Source organism: Alosa alosa, chromosome 18 (genome assembly GCF_017589495.1).
Source record: "Alosa alosa isolate M-15738 ecotype Scorff River chromosome 18, AALO_Geno_1.1, whole genome shotgun sequence".
In the NCBI taxonomy this organism is placed as follows: Eukaryota; Metazoa; Chordata; class Actinopteri; order Clupeiformes; family Clupeidae; genus Alosa; species Alosa alosa.
In genome coordinates this window covers 19,649,514-19,666,756 of record NC_063206.1, presented here as the reverse complement: position 1 = coordinate 19,666,756, position 17,243 = coordinate 19,649,514, and the positions used below count along the sequence as shown (strand labels likewise).

The 17,243-nt window shown below is 44.7% G+C and overlaps 1 protein-coding gene across 1 annotated transcript; it reads left to right on the top strand.

Annotated features, from left to right (window-relative positions):
- Window positions 1-798: 798 nt before the first annotated feature.
- oga (O-GlcNAcase) lies at window positions 799-16,913 on the top strand. Its single transcript, XM_048269532.1, has 16 exons — window positions 799-1,524; window positions 2,208-2,259; window positions 2,355-2,452; window positions 2,559-2,689; window positions 3,152-3,323; window positions 3,637-3,735; window positions 4,238-4,522; window positions 4,764-4,922; window positions 5,244-5,983; window positions 6,400-6,574; window positions 10,646-10,731; window positions 12,015-12,119; window positions 12,979-13,070; window positions 13,201-13,393; window positions 13,560-13,719; window positions 14,725-16,913. The coding sequence occupies exons 1-16, from the start codon at window positions 1,359-1,361 to the stop codon at window positions 14,859-14,861; spliced, it is 2,850 nt and encodes a 949-aa protein (XP_048125489.1). The 5' UTR covers window positions 799-1,358; the 3' UTR covers window positions 14,862-16,913.
- The last annotated feature ends 330 nt before the right edge of the window (window positions 16,914-17,243 follow it).

Sequence of the window (17,243 nt, the reverse complement as noted above, 5' to 3'; positions counted from 1 at the left end):
GTCCTAACGTTCATTGGTAGTCTGTATGGTGTGCATTGTCCTGGAGAAGCCACACAGAGGTTCGACATTCTTGTTGTTTAACATCTTTGTGAAAAAATGAATAGCCTAGCACTTTGGATGGAAATACATGTTGAGATGTCAGGTTGTTTAAACAATTGTAGGCTATAATCAAAGCTAAAGGGGGTATAAGAGTGCATGACTTTTTTGACCAGGCAGGAGCACATCTAGTTTTAACTTGTTTTATTATTATTATTATAATTATTTACTTTAGTTCGTTTAGTTATTTGTGTAAATAATTGGCCAAAGGTTGCCTTGACCAGTGCCTGATAGAGGAGTTCAGATGAGTCGTAGTTAGCTGCCCACTATATAGACTGTTAGTTCGACAGACCCTTTGACAGACTGTGTTCTCTCACCATAACATTATTTTTGCGCAACATGGATCATAGATCTATATGAACATGGATAACGTTCAGGCTTTGTCGTGGTTTATCAAACTCCATTGAATGACGTCAATTCAGAGAAACTAAAGACACAAGAGGCACTACTCGCATACATATTTACCTTTCTCATCCAATGGCTGGAAATAGTCTAGTTGCAACCATGGTGACTTTTTCGTGCCGATTTTACAGTATATATGACAATAGGCATCACACTATAGCACATGAGTGGTACCGTATGATTTTTTAAAGACATGGTGAATTGCATCAGGCTTACAAAAGGGCAGGCGATCTTGACGTTTCTCTAAAGTCTTTGCTGAGGGCTTGTTTTTGACTCATCGCAACCGGTTGTGACTGGTTTAATCTAGATGGTCGAGCTTGCGCAGTAGGTGTAAACAGGAAGAAACCTCTGATAATACAGTAAATGTTCGCATAGAGGAGTTCAAGAAAGCGTTGGAACCGATGTTATACTTGTGTTATGAGCGTGTAATGTAAATTGCGTGAAATCGGTATATTTTTCGCAACAGATAGTGTTGGTCTTCAATATGTAATTTATGCCATTTTAAAGGCACCGAACGACTGTTGCTAACACTTAACGTTAAGTACCCTGCTAACGTGAGCTAGCAAACGTTAACGTTATTACCAGTGTAGTCTATTCCTATTAGTATTTTGACAGATTTGGTGTGTGCCTTTCTTTTAACGGTCCCACCATAATCTTGCATTATTTAGGCAATCATACGGTGGTCGCTGTGGTTTGATGATAACAGGGTAACGTCGCTATGCTTCATCTTTGTTCGTTTTTAAGTCGACGTGAGGTGGCCTACTAACCTACTATTTGGTGTCCTGCACAAATACGTCCCTCTTGCAAGCATAGCAGCATAGCTGACATACAATATATCAGGAAACACGGAGTCGATAGAAATGGTTCAAAAAGATAAAACAGTGGACGCTTCCCAACCAGAGAATGAAGCAAGTCCCAGTCCGGGATCTGTAGAAGCCTGTGTCGATGCTCCGGGCTCCGTCGAAGGACCCATTATCGGGGTCGAGAGAACAGGCCGGAGAAAATTCACCAGTGGAGTCGTCGAGGGTGAGGAAATGCACCCGGTGCATGTCTTATTTTGCAGAAAATAATATACATTTTAATTTAAATATGCCACTAAAATTCTACGAGTATTGTGTTTTCCATTGCACCATTATTGCAATAGATTGCTATTGCTTGATGTTGTGGACCCTCTATCGCTAGCTAACATTCTGATCTAACGCCAACGTTTACTGGTTTACTAGCTTGCCTTGCAGAAATAGGGTAAATCTCGTGGTGATAAGGCACCAACCGGGTGTTTAATACATATATATTTAAGGGGCGCTTTTTCATTGGATGGCAAATCACACATTCCCATCACATTTGATTTTTTTATATTGCATTGCTGTTATGAGAGTTGGTTTGCAAATGCACATTAGACATCGTTTGTATTCGATGGTCGACTATTAATCCTAATGTGGCATTTGCAGTAATGGGCTTTATGTTATGTCATTTGCAGATTGTATTACCTATAAGTTCTTGGTGGTATGCGGTCGTATTAGTGTCTGTAACCTAATGTTAACTAGGCCAGCCTAGTGGGGGAGCCAGTGGGTGTTGCCAGTTTTACCCTCTACTGCCTATGGTTTCACCAATATTTTTAGCAAAATGTCGGCAGGTTGGAAGCGATGTAGTGGCTGGAATGTGCAGTGTAACCTGTGTAAAAGAACCAGTTGTTTGTTCTCTGTTGCCAGGGTTCTATGGGCGGCCATGGACAATGGAACAAAGAAAAGAGCTTTTCAGGAGGTATTGCTTGTTATTTCTTTTTCCCCAGATTCTTAAATGATAAATGTATTTTTCCATAATCAAATCTGATCGCACATCACTGTACCATGGAACAGGCTACAGAAGTGGGGGTTGAACACATACTTGTATGCACCAAAAGATGACTACAAACATAGAATGTTCTGGAGAGAAATGTATTCAGTTGAGGAGGCAGGTAAGAACTCGGATGAAACAGTACTTACTTCATATTCTTATAAGCACATTTGCAGGCTAAATTACATGACAAATGTAAATGCATCATATGGATTAATCCTTTTCAGAGCAACTTATGACCTTGATCAGCGCAGCAAAGGAATATGGGATTGAGTTCATCTATGCCTTGTCCCCTGGCCTGGATATCACCTTCTCCAATCAGAAGGAGGTGACCACGCTAAAGAGGAAGCTCGACCAGGTGAGAAACGTGATTGGCCAGAAATACTGCTGTCCCTAAATAATATTATAGATGTTGCATAGATGATGATGATACTTAATGGCATCTGTCTACAAAGTTCTTAATACAATACAATACAGTGGTAGCATAGTGCCTAGTAGCCTAAAAAATGTTGTGGGTTCAATTCCCAGTTTTCCCTGTTGTGCCCCTGAACAAGGCACTTAAGCTGCTCCAGGGACAGTGGCCCTTGAAATATAATTGACATAATGTAAGTCGCTTGGATAGAAGCGTCTGCTAAATAAATAAAAAAAGCAAATAAATGTAATGCATCAGCAGGCAGGCAGTATGTAAGTCCCTGTAACTTTTTTGTTAGTGAATGTATATGTGCTGTCAATACATACAGGAATATGTTCTATGTATCTGGGTATGTCACTAATGGAGTTAAACTGTTTTTGTTTTGTTTTGATGTTAAATCCCATTCAGGTTACTCACTTTGGGTGCAAGTCTTTTGCCTTACTTTTTGATGACATCGACCACAACATCTGCCCAGCAGACAAGGAAGTGTTCAGCTCTTTTGCACACGCCCAGGTGTCAATCACCAATGAGATCTTCCAGTATCTGGGAGAGCCGGAAACATTTTTATTTTGTCCTACTGGTAAGATAGCACAACTTATCTAGTTTGAGAGAGACCAATTAATGAAGCATTGCTTTCTGTGACACTAGGGTAGCACACTACAAATTACTTAAAAATAGGCAAATAATCTAATGTTCACATGTATTGACCGTTTCAAGAGAGTTCCATTATCAGCATCATAGTTGTTCCCACAAGGCTTCCGTTTTAACATTCCATGTTATCTTAATGAAGCAGAAGTAGATTAGGAACAAAATAGAACGTTCAAGCATTGTTTTTGTTTTTCTTGTTGAAAGGGTCTATATTGACTATTTTGTTTGTTGTGGTGTCTTTTTAGAATATTGTGGGACCTTTTGCTATCCAAATGTGGCCCAGTCACCATACCTCCGCACCATTGGAGAGAAACTGCTTCCTGGCGTTGAAGTGCTGTGGACAGGTGAGGACATTGTACAGTTCTCTGTAGGGGTGTAACGGTACACAAAAATCACAGTTCCGCATGTACCCCGGTTTTGAAGTCACTGTTCAGTTAATGTTCTGTACAGTAGGCCTGTAGGTACCGCTAACCCAACATTTACGGACAATATTGCTGATGTGCAACGGGAATAGTATTTTGAAAAGATGTCAAATGTTTTTTGACGTTAATTGATTAAACTGACATTTGGTCCGCCGCTTAATATGTTTGTGTGGGAACTGGAATTTGAAACAGGGTCTGCAAGCAAAAAAAGCCTACTGTTTCTTACTGTTAAAGACTGCATTTGGTACATTCGGTACACATCTGTATTGAACGGTCTGTACCTAAACGCTTCGGTACGAATATGCGTACCTTTACACCCCTAGTTTTCTGCGACTTCCCTGTCTTTGACCATTCAATACAATATTGTTGTAACAACCTGTCAATTCAGATATTGTAGAGCTAATCAGTTGTACTCTTATTATAGGCCCTAAGGTTGTGTCCAAAGACATAACGGTTGAGTCTATTGAAGAGGTGTCCAAGATCTTGAAGAGGGCACCAGTCATCTGGGACAACATCCACGCTAATGACTATGACCAAAAAAGGCTGTTTTTGGGCCCCTACAAAGGCCGGTCTACAGAGCTCATCCCCCGCCTGAAGGGCGTCCTCACCAACCCCAACTGTGAATTCGAGTCCAACTATGTGGCCATCCACACCTTGGCCACGTGGTACAAGTCCAACATGAACGGTGTGCGGAAAGACGTTGTCATGAGTAAGTGCCAAAGTAGCTCAAACTAGTTTGTGTAATGTTGGTAATTTGGTAGTAATGTTATCTCAAATTAAAGCACTTTGGCTTTTAGCTAAGTTAATGTACCAAGCCACCAAGAAAGTTTTAACTCCATAGCTTCATGCATGATGCATTGACAGAGTGTGGAACACCAGTGAATTCATATGTGCATTAAGATACCGTAATGGCGTTTCACACTATTGTGCTATTTCCTCCATTTCCACAGCGGACAGTGAGGACAGCACAGTTTCCATCCAGATCAAGCTGGAGAACGAGGGGAGTGATGAGGAGCTGGAGACGGACATGCTCTACAGTCCCCAGCTGGCCCTGAAGATGGCCCTCAGCGAGTGGCTGAGCGAATTTGGGGTGCCCCATCAATATAACAGTGAGTTCCCTGCACAGCCCCCTTAGCCCTCTCAAGTCTACAATCTTATTCTCACATTTGTGGTGGCCACTTTTTTTTTCTTCCTCAGAGTGCTTTTTGAACAGAAGCTCACAAGATGAAAAGCTGCATAATTGTGTAATGACTTTTATAGGTTTGGTACAGTAGTACATTTATTTCTGCTTTGGATTTAGTGATTGTTCTTTTCCTTCCTCCTTTCAGTACTGCTTTGTCATGGTTTTATTCTAGACACTTTCTGACAGAACCGCTCCTGGTCTTGCTTTGCAGCCTCGCCCTTACAGTAACTGATATCTGTCCTCACAGGTCGGCAGGTACCCCACAGTGGAGCCAATAGCACGGCCATTGATATCTCCTCCCTGGGCAGCCCGGGGATCGGTGCCACCACCACAGTCACCACCATCTTCCAGCAGCCCATCATGAGTCCCGCCCCAGCGGCTCTGGCCCCCGAGCCGCTCCCACTGGGCAAGGAGGACGAGGAGGTGGAGGAAGAGGAGGCGAAGAAAGAGTCGGACGAGGAGCCCATGGAGACGGCAGCCGAGAAGCAGGATGAGGCAGAGACGGAGGCTGAGGAGGTGGCCGCCGAGGCGGAGGACGTGAGCCAGATCCTGACGGAGATTGTCCAAGCCAAGATGACGACCGAGGAGCTGCGGCCCATGGACACGGACAAGGAGAGCCTGGGCGAGTCCAAGTCGCCCGAGATGTCCGTGCAGGAAGACTCAGGCAGCGACATCGCGCCCATGCAGACGGACGAGCAGCAGCAGCAGCTGCTGCAGCTACAGCAGCAACAACAACAGCAACAGCAACAGCAGCAGCTGCTGATGATGAGCCAGGCCAAGGAGCCGGCCTTCGTGCCAGGCCCAAATGAGAAGCCGCTCTACACGGCCGAGCCGCTCACCTTGGACGACCTGACACTACTGGCCGAGCTCTTCTATCTTCCCTACGAGCACGGGCCCAAGGCCGCGCACATGCTCAAGGAGTTCAACTGGCTGCGTGCCAACAGCAGCATTGTCAGCGTCAACTCTGAGGACAAGGACCCAGAGAAGGTGAGGGGGGGGGGGGGCACACCCTCAAGCATTTTGCCAACAGGAGAGTCACATGTCTGCCTCTACTGGCCTGGAGTCAGATGTGTTTGAGTAGAGCTGTGGAGACTGAGTCAGGAAGTAGCAGAGATTGTCCTGGGCCAGTGGTGCAACAAATAAACAGGGCTTCCCTCTAGCATTGAGCTGAAACTCAAACAAAATGGTGGCTATACAGTTCACATATCCACCATATGGGGGTGCTGGTACTCGGGTTAGAATAGATCAGATCGGAGGAAAAAGTGAGATAGTGGGATAGAAGCAGACAGCGAAATTTTCATCAATTGTTTTTGCACCTTTGTATCAAGTGTTAATGATTATTTTAATCAGTGGGAATTAGTGATTTTTCTAATTGTGGCTCCCTCGCCGTGTGGTGTTTTTAGGCTCAGGAGTGGAAGAACCGAGCGGAGAAGTTCGAGGAGATGTGCTGCTCCGTCATCCAGATGTTCACGCGCCTCTCCAACTCGGCGAACCGGACCATCCTGTACGACCTGTACCCCTACATCTGGGACATCAAGAGCATCATCTCTATGGTGAAGTCTTTTGTGCAGTGGCTAGGTATGTATGGGCCAGAGATGCGCAGGTCTGCGACTGAACCTCTTAACACAAACATCAACACCAAGAGCAGTCCCATCCCCTGTCCCAAGTACACCTATATGAGAGAGAAAGTAAATAAGTAGTCCTAGCGGAATTACCAATGGAAATTGATAGTGATGCCTTTTGCATTGCATTTCATTCAGTCCTGCGTACAGCCATCATAGTGAAATATCTGTAAACACTGAGACCATGTACTACCGTACATACAAACATATAAGCTTGCACAGACACATGCACAAACACACAGATACAGATGAAGGTGTAGTCCTCAACAGATGGTCATGAGGTATTATTAGCCTCAGGTAGCATCAGATCTCAGCACTTCAGCACTACAGTTTCCATCTCTTCCCATAAGACAGAAACATCATACATACAACCCCCCCACACACACACACACACACACACACACACACCACCACCACACAAACACACACACACACACACTTAAACAACTCAGGTGCCACAGGCCCCTATTCAGTGCACTCTTTTTTTGATTTGAACTCTACTGTTCATTTACTGTGTAAATGCTGTTGTTTTCTTTCTGCTGACTGAATGCCATCTGTATTGCCCCAACATTCAACCTGCCCTCCCACCCCCCAGAGCAAGGAAAGAAACCCCCCCCCCTAGCATTCATTTCACCCCCTGATCAGGCTAATTACCGTCCCACGACAATGCTAATTGGAAGCGGTGGCTAGCATGCCGTGCGTGGGCTCTGCTGCTTGCTGTGCGTCCTTAGCAACGTGACAGTAACATGACCTGCTGCGTTTCACCCAGTAGCACCTGCTGCCGTCCGTCTCCCCCCACGGACAGGTGGGGAGGGGTGATGGGCTCCAAGCCCTCTAGCGCGCATGCGAGCAAGGCGGCTGGCTAATGAAGGCTATTCTGGTGCCAAGATGAGGAAGCCCAATTGGCCGATAAAAGCTTGAAGCCCAGCTGCGTAGGACTGCAGATGTGTGGCAGATAGATAGCACATATGTTTTTCTAAGCTATCTTTTTACAGACTCTACTCTCTGCTCCACACACAAGCTCTGTGGACCCATCACTCGAACTGAACCCAAACTCACTTTGCAACAACACATAGTCACTATGCTATGATACTTGGCATTCAGTAAACAGGCATTCAGATGTGTTTACCCTTCACTCTTATTCTCACACTGAAACATAGTCAAGAAAACCTTTATCCCATGCAATAGACGCACACAGATCCCTCTCTCTCCATCAACACAGCCAGCACAGATGCATGCTGCACACATAGAGGTTGGCTCTGGCACGGGGTTTTAGTTGGAGTGACTGGTCCAGACTGAACAGACTTGTGCTGCATGGAAGCCCGTTGACCTAAACAGAAGCACCAGCATGGCCTGGGTTACCCTGGTAACCATGTTTCATTCACAGGTTTCTGAGCGGCTCTATGGTCGAGCTGCGGACTCACTGTGCACAGCAGGCAGCAACCCAAGCTGGCTCAAGCTACACAAAAACCATCTTTAGTGCTCTCTCTTTCTCTTTCTTTCTTTCTCTACGTCTCTCTCTGTGTCTGTCTGTCTTCCTCCCTTTCTCTTCTCTTTGTCCTTCCATCTATCTCCCTGCTCTGTCTGTCTCTCCCTTTCCACCTCACTTACAGCTCTGTACCATGTCCCACCTCTCTCTCTCTCTGTCTGTCTCTCTCTCTCTCTCTCTCTCTCTCTCTCTCTCTCTCTCTCTCTCATATAAAATATAGTTGAGAATGTGGGACCCCAAATATCAAATATGTGATTCACTGTGTGGTCCTGGCCACATTAATGCAGGCCATCTGTGGCCCCAGCCAATCTTCCTTCTAAAGGGAAGAGAAAGAAACATTACATCTGTATTAACAGACATTGTATGTAACAGACTTATTTTCTGTGTTAATGAACCCGTCATCAGATGGCAGTAAGCTGTGGCTCTGAGTCACCATTAGTTACCTGCTGTTGCTGTTGCAGTACCATTAGTATGCGTAAGGGATATGAGAGGATGCAGTAGCTGTGTGAGAGTGTGTGTGTGTGTGAGCGAGAGAAAAAGAGAGAGAATGAGAGCGAGTGTGTGTGTGTGTGTGTGTGTGTGGGTGTGGTTAGGACATTGGTCCCCTCCCTGCGACTGGCAGCCCCCTCCCCCTGGTGGCAGTGCAGGTGGCAGGTGGTCAGCACCTCACTGGTGATGTGTTTGAAACACCCTCTAACCTCCTCTTCTATTGTCTTGTCCCTCCACTATGAACAGATAGAAGAATCCTCTCCACCAGTTTCTACTGCTACTGGAGCGACAGTGGCCGATGTGTGCACACTGCTGACCGCTCTAATCTCTTTGGGTCCTTTGGGGTCCTTTTCGCTCGTCGGATTCGTTTCTGTTTTTGTTTTTGTTTTCTTTTCCTTTAATTGCGTTCGATTAGTCTAATGTAACGGAAAAAAAACGAAATGGAATCAGATTTAAATTTTGTTTGTTTTAGTTAGCTTATTTATTTGTGTGTGACGACAAAAGGGCAGGCTGTTTTGTTTCTGAAGTCACATTTTGCGCAGCGCTGGCGAGGCCTGATGTTGTTTTTCTAAGCGAGCGGGCAAGCGATGAGCGCGATCACGGCATTCTCTCTAACCGCCCCTCTAACCCTGTGTCTGTTTCTAGCCCAGGGGGCTGTTGGGCCAGTCCTGACACACAGGGCACCACCACCAAGGAACTCACCACCCTGCACTCTCACATGCTTCATCAGTGCTGCTGTTTATACACTCGGATAGGGATTCATGCATTGTTCTTATAACAATTCAGTATGAATCTATGTAAATCTACAAATTTGGTCAGAGTAATTTGGGACTCGCCTTGCTTGGCTCATTTGTTTCCCCGAAGGTTAACATTTGTACGTGTAACAGCAAACAATCAGCCCTGATGTGAATTCCTCTCCAGTGGTGCCTCTGTAGCTGGGTCTGGCCTGCCCCTTTTTACAGGATGTGTGCATAGAGATTCTATGTTCTATTCAATGTGAGGTTTTACAAAATTGTCTAGAGCTGGCGGCTAGGCAGCAGGACGGCACAGACTCCCTTGCCTGCGCTGGCATTTGTCTTGTTGCATGACCTTTGAAGTGCTCGTCACCCGCGCTCGACGGCAGCCATTTTGGGAGATTTCTTCCGTCTGAAGGTGCCCTCGTTTACATGTGGGGGAATTGTTGGCTTATTTCCCCCAGCAGCTCTGCTGCTCCTTCCACCTAATGGGATTTGAGGGATTTTCTGCTCGTACTCGGCCAGAAAAAGGGGTTATTATGTGGAGAGGGTGGGGTGTTCTGTACGGCCACTATTAGGCCCACATGTTTTTGCTTTGGGTGTGCGTGCACAGCGCTTGTAGGTGATGTGACAAGACAGATGGACAGAAATGTGACTTCAGAGAAGACGTGGCCACTTAAAAGGGGCTTAATCAGCTAAAGCTTCTCCACTCACCCCAACGCCCCTACCCTCTCTGCCTGTAGCATCGTGGCAGACACAGGGTATTAGTCTCTCAATTACACCTAGGTGGGGTCACCTAATCCCAGGAACTTCTGAATGAAGGACTATCTTAATTTTGGTTCTGCTAGTGCAGAGTTTTAAATGGCAGTATCTAGATTGCCCTTTAGCGCCAAGATGGCAAGTCCTACCCTGACCTCTCGACAATCAATAGATATTACAATCACCTTGCATTTTAATATTTTTCTTAAATTTCTCTAAAACTCCATTTTAACAAACATAATGGACCCCCATTGCAATCCGCCCTCCCTAATGCACTAGCTGCTTCAGTCCCTGGGCCACAAGGTTGAAATAATTTGTAATATCTAATGAAGCCATTTAAACGCTTTTTCCCATTTTTGTTATTTTCTTTGTTTTACATATTCAGTGGGAAAAGGGAGAAAAAAGAATAAAAATAAGAAATCCTTTCCTTTTGATTTGGAGGTAGACACCTCATCCCTTTCCCCCTCTCCCCAACCCCTTTCCCCACCGACCCCCTCATGTCGTCAGCGAGCTCCCCCCTCACGTAATGCTCTCCGCTTGGATGTGATCCCCACAGGGTGTCGTAGTCAGTCCTCTGCACAGTTCTTAAGTGGAGACCCAGAGCCATGGGCCTTTAGGGGAGGTCTAGCAGGAGAGTTCCAGGTATCCGCTATTGAATTCACAGCCAATTGTTTTTTTTTTTTTAAAAAAACAAGTTGTAGAATATTTTTTTTTTTTTTTAGTTTTGGTTGATATACTGGCGTGGAGCTGAAATGGGAAGAGTTTGGTCTGTTGAAGGTCAGCTGAGATATAGCACTCTCTACTTCGGGTCATTTGTAGAAACACTAAAACTGCCTAAGACAAGAAAACTGTTGCTAAGACTAATGTCAGTAGCAGAACAGAGAGGTGACCCAGGGCTCAGTTTTGACATGGAAAGGGGAGCCACAGGGGCCTGTGCGATGAAGGTGTGTATGATATGAACTGATGACAACATTTGAGTCTCTTACAGCTGCTGGCTCCATGGAGATGCTGCTTTTCCCCCTGCGCCCGCGCCTGCGACCCCATACGCGCAAAACTCTGCTTTAGGGGTTATCTTCTTTTTGGTTCTTCATGACATCTCATTTCTTTACAGGAGCACAGCATTTTAAAAAAGTAATAAAAGCAATCATTATAATAATATACCCCCACCCCCCCGCGCTTGCCCCTTTGCAGTTCCCCTGCGCCTGCGTGATCGCATGCGAGATCGCCTGTGCAAAAAAAAGCTCCATGAACAAACGTATACATTACTATATTGTACTAATAATGGCAATGAGTAAATTATTCAATTGAGTCTATTATGTTCTACTATGTCTATTATTTGTGTTGGAGATGTCCTTTTGGACTTTGCCTTTACTGTCTGGGTTTTGTTCCTGGGGCTTTTCCTTGTGTGCGCTGCGCTATGACTTTTCTCAACAGGAGTGTCAAACCGCGCAGCGAACGCCTTTAGCACGGAAAAGGAGCATCTCCTCAAGTCAGTCAAGCCTTTCTCAGACCAAGCCTCAAGTACCTCACATGTTGTTTTTGTTTTTGTTTTTGCTTTGCTTTTGTTTCCCCCCCTCAACCATTTTTCTTTGTGTTTGAAATGTGCGCCGCTTCACAGTGCTATGTAAATGAAAGCACAAAAAGAAAAAACGAGTGTGTAAAAAAAAAAAAAAAGTTGAGTGTCTCCCCTCTGCTGGCAGTGGAAGAGCCATCACAACAGGCAGGTTGAGATTGATAATTGTCCTGTTTGTGTAGAGAAGCCAGTGTTTTGGCACCTTTGTTAGTTAGCCTAGTTGTGCTGCTCTACATTGGACCAACAGAGGTGAGGGAACTCACTCAGTGGCCTCACTGACAGGAATCTGAGGTCGACTGGACCACCCTCCTTTGAAGAAGCACTGAATGCTCTGCTTTCTGCGTTTCCACAGCGATTGTTGCCAATAGATGGGGCAAACGATCTTTTCTACCAGCCTCCACCATCCATGCCCACCTCCAAAATCTATTCCATACGGCCATACTACCCCAAAGATGAGGTCAGTAGCTTCCCCCTTTCTTTCTGTCACTTTCCATCTGTTTCTTTCTCTCCCTTCCCCATCCCCCTTTCTCTCTCGGAGTACATTGCAGCCTCTTCCATGAGTTTCTGAGAGTGATTATTCACGGTAAAGAGAGGGCAAAGTGGACGTCACTTTTCTTGCTGTCTTCCTTCAGCCATGGTGTGCCAGAGGAATGCTCTTAGTCAATCACTGCTCTCTGAAGCCAGTGGAGTTCAGTGGCTGGGAGCTAATTCCTATTCCCAGTTGAAGTGTCCCAGTTTCTCAGTGCTTTGAGGTTAATCTGCCATGTTACTGATCCGTTTTGCTGAATAAGCAGTCACACACACACACACACACCACCTGCATGGCATACCCACTGAGGGCTTCCACTGCAGACATCATTGATCTAGTTAAGCCATGCTCAGTGTCCTCCTTAAAGGATGCTGTGAAGCCCAAGACCATTCATACTTTTTGGTCATGTGCTGTGAAAATTTGTGACCGAACATTTAAGTGTATAATATATCTACAGAAACCTTGCCGTAGATTAAACCAGCAAACTTTTCTATGCCAAGGCCCCCCGAATAGCGTTAACTTTATTTAGGCTCTCTTTATGCATGAAGTCAAAGTCTGCTTTATTGTCAATTTCTTCACATGTCAAGACATACAAAGAGATCGAAATTACGTTTCCCACTATCCCACGGTGGAGACAAGACATATTTTACGTGTTTATAAACACATTTTTAATCCAGTTGTGTGAGGTAGATTGTAGCAGTTTGTAGGTCTCATTATTTTTTCATTTTGTTTAGTTTCACTGTTAATTCTTGCTGTGATTTTTTTTTATTTATTTTTTTTTCCTCAGGCATCTATTTACCAGATCTGCAGAGAGATGTACACTGAAGGCTGTGATGAAATGCCATTCTCAGATCAAGACCCAGATCTGATTGGAGATCGGTAAGTCCAGAGGAATTAATTTGGTGGATGACAAAAAAAAATCAGGTGGTTTTGGCTTCCTGCATGTTTACCATCTGTTATATAAATGTTTCAGTATGAATGTAATATTCTGTGTTCAATTCCACTTCAGGTTAGTGGGTGGTTTCCTGAGTCTGAGCCCAGACTACGGCTTTGTGCTGGAGGATGAGGAGGGGATCTGTGGCTATGCTTTGGGTACTATGGATGTCAAGCCCTTTGTCAAGAAGTGCAAAGTCAGCTGGATCCCCTGCATGCAGGAGAAGTACACCAAGCCCGAGGGTGACAAAGAGCTTTCTGAGGCTGAGGTAAGCGTTTGTGTGTGTGTGTGTGTGTGTGTGCGTGTGTTCCTCATACTGTTGTAATAACTTCCAGTATGCCAAGTTAGTCACTATTCTCAGAATTCTAGTGTCTCACGGCCATATCGTCACCATGCCCTGTTATATTGAACTAACATCACTTTTCCTGTTGTAGAAAATGATCCTGAGCTTCCATGAGGAGGAGGAGGGTCTGCCTGAGTCCTTCCTTGGGAACTTTCCATCTCTCATAAAGGTTGACATCCATGCTAAGGTCACTGACCCCAGCGTGGCCAAAAGCATGATGGGATGCCTTCTTTCCTCACTGAAAGCCAATGGTACGTTTTACAGGGGCATACCAGTCCAGTCATTGGATCAGCTGTTACTGTGTTTTTGAGTTTCTTTGTTTTTAAAGCTAGTCAGTAGTAGTTACATATTATTTCAATATTTAAGTAGTGGTTATGCCTCTACTATGTGTTTAACACCAGCTTATGCCAATTCTGACATTTGGTTGACATTTTATAACCATAAATATAAATCCACCACAACAAGAAGGTAGACCATTTTGAAACCCATATTGCTGCACTCTTATGACTGCATTATAACAGTGGCAGGTCTTCATCAATTCTTCACTATTAGACACTATTAAGTCTTTGAAAAAGGATGAATGTCTTGCTGAGTAGTGTAATCCACCCTCTAAGCCAATGGCATGAGGAATAGGAGAGGTGAGGTTGAGACTGACCCTCAGAGGGCGAGATCTCTCAGGCATGACTGTTGGCCATCAGAATGGTAAATCTCCAGCTCCCCATGAATGCCACCATGTGGATAATCACTGTTTAATGTGAGCGAGTGATGGGGGGGAGTTAGAAGGAGCGGGAGCAGCGGGAGCCACAGGGAAAAAAAGAGGGCCTGGCTACTGGACCTGGGAAAACATGGCTCGCAGTCAAGTGCTGTCGTGGGGTTTGATCTGTGTGTGGTCCCTTCTCCTCACTAAAAACAGCCAGCCTCTAGCAGGTTTTTTTTTTTTTCATTCTCCATGTTTTTCTCATTTTTGATTGGGTGTTGAATTTCCGACTCTTCAACTTAAGTGACCTTCACCTCCTCACCTACTTCACTAAAAGCTTTTATGAGAAAAGGCCCACGAGGGCGGTTTCCTTCACCTGATCTCTCTCTCTCTCTCTCTCTCTCTCTCTCTCCCTTGTCTCTCTCTCACACACCCTCACTTGTATCACCTGATCTTTTCGCACCATTGTTATCTCGCACTGTCTCATATGCTCACTGGTATGCTCCCCCTCCTAACCCCCCTCTTTCCTTATTTTCTCCTTTGTTTTTGTTTTCCCCAGGCTCTCACGGTGCCTTCTGTGAAGTGAGACAGATGGATAAGAGGATGTTGGACTTTTACAGCAAACTGGGCTGCTTCGAGGTGGCCAAGATGGAAGGCTTTCCCAAAGACATCATCATTATGGGGAGAAGCTTATGAGCCTCTGGAATGTGGTCTTAGAAGAGCGTGAGGGAAGACATCTTAAAAGGAATGGTGTTGGAAGGAAGAGCACAGACAGTGTCAAACAAAGGCCTTCAATATGTCTGCAATCTTTCAAGACTCAGTGGTTACTTTGCTTTCCTTGTGTTTTTCTTTTTCTTGTAGTTCACCTCAACAATAAGATTTTAACCAAGGTAGCCTATTCTGAAGTTGTGCACTGAAGGTTTCTGTAGAATGCTGTTGCTTAAGTGAACCTTTTTTCCCCTTTCACTTAAACCCTTTGCTCAGGCACTCGGAACTCTGGTAGAGGGTGGGGCTTGAAGGGGAGGTGCAGTGTTCCTTTGGGCTGGAGAGGGATGACTCTCCAGTATCCTTTGGAAATGAAGGGCACTTGTACTATGCATGCTCAGATGGTTGAGGCTGAACCACCATTATCGGTCTCCCTCTACGTTCGTTTGTGTGTGTGTGTGAGAGAGACATGGTGGACTGAATCTGAATTTTGTTGCGAGTGCTTTGTACGTGAGGGTGTAAGTTAGTGAGTGAGCATGAGAGGAATGTGTGCCTGAATGAGAGAGAAAGTAACAGGAGTAAACCCCTAGACGTGAGGCTGTGAAGAGCAAGGCCCTCCTGAATCTCATACAGACTTGGCCTTTGCAGGACCCCAGAGGCCCTTAGCGTGCCTGAGCCAGATTATATCTGTCCACTCGTATTCCAGCCTTTTCTTGGAACTACTCTCACCAACTAAGCACATCATGGTGTATTTAAACAGCATGGCCAGTAAGTGATAGACATCAGCTGTGTAACCTATGTTGGGAGTCAGTGGGCTTCTCTGCTCCCCGCCCAGGGGTGATGGTGACCTTGTGAGGTCCTCACACATGAAGGTCAAATGTATGGACATTAGAGGCTCGCCGGTCCTGAAACAACTATTCATATATGGACCAGTATAGCAGTGCCATGAAAGCAGTGTGGTCTCAAACCATCCATACTTTTGATATCAAGAGTGGCTCTGTGATGGTTTTGCTTGAGCACAGAATTGCCTTTAGGCCTGTTGCCTTCTCCCATATGTTCATGTAATGGGATACATTTTTTTTTTTTCTGGAACTTTGATGACAAGTGAAGCTAGATGGAGGAAAGCTTGTGGGATATCTTGGTTGTCAGGAAAACCAACTATAGAGGTAGACCTGCTCCTAACTTTGACCAACCTGTCCAATTCGGATTATTTGCTCTAAATGTATACTATGAAGAGCTTCCAAATAGACCAGCAGCCAATAACTTTTTAATGCAGTGAAGCTTTTAATTCGATATGTTGGTCCTGTAATATAACCTAAATGTCTAGAGATGTTTTGCTGTCTGTATTGATCTTCTCTCAGTTTGTGTCCAGTAACACAGTTGCCAAAGTGAGGACAGATGTCTCCATAGTGACTGGTGCCATGGTAGGCATGGGACCATCACAGAAGAGACGAGGCCTCCCGTGGCAGCATTTCCATGTTTTACATAATTAGGTGGATTGTTTTCAAGATTTAAAATGAAGATGAAGCACTTTGGTCAAAATATCTTATTTTGCCACATACTCTTGGCCTCCTTGACTTTTATTTTGGTTTTGAAAGAAAGGCACACGAACGGTGAAGTGGATTTCATACCCAGGAGTGGGGCGTCTTTGCCCAGTCAGACTGCCAAGTGGTCTTCCACCTCCTTCATTCCTGTGCATATTCTATTGAAATTTGATTTTCTACTTAATTGGTAACCCTAAGAGGTCACAGGGACTGAAAAGTAATCACCTTGTTTTCAGGTGGTGTTCACGGGGAATCCCTCTCCAGCCCATTAGACTCCCTGGTTATTCTTGTGGTGTTTTTGTAAATCACAACTTCACTTTTGGCCCATGAACCGTTCTCATGTCTTACCTCCATACTGTTACTGCGGAGGAAAAACAGATCACCCAGAAATGACAAGGGCTGAAATTGCTCTAACATTTATTGAAGGTGTAATGGTGTGTGTACATATTTAAAAGAAAAAAGGTGAATATTTCCATTTTTTGGAATGTTGTGTGTGGGGTTGGGGTGGGAGGGGGGGTCATGTTGGTATCCTTTCTGTAAGATTTGTATGTAAGATGGTTATTATTGTTAATAATAATAATAATAATAAAACATGTTCAATTAATGTGTCTTTGACATTGTTTTCATGAATTCAGAATTGTCTAATCAACTTCATCAGAGTTTATTAAACCATTGTCAACCCATTTATCCCAGAACATTCCCATGTTTACTTGGGGATCAATAAAGTATCTATCTATCTATCCATTTAGTACATGAGAGATTGAGGAAATCAGGGGTTGTCTTCTATAAATAAGAGAAATGTTCTGTTGTCAGTACACTAATTTTTCAA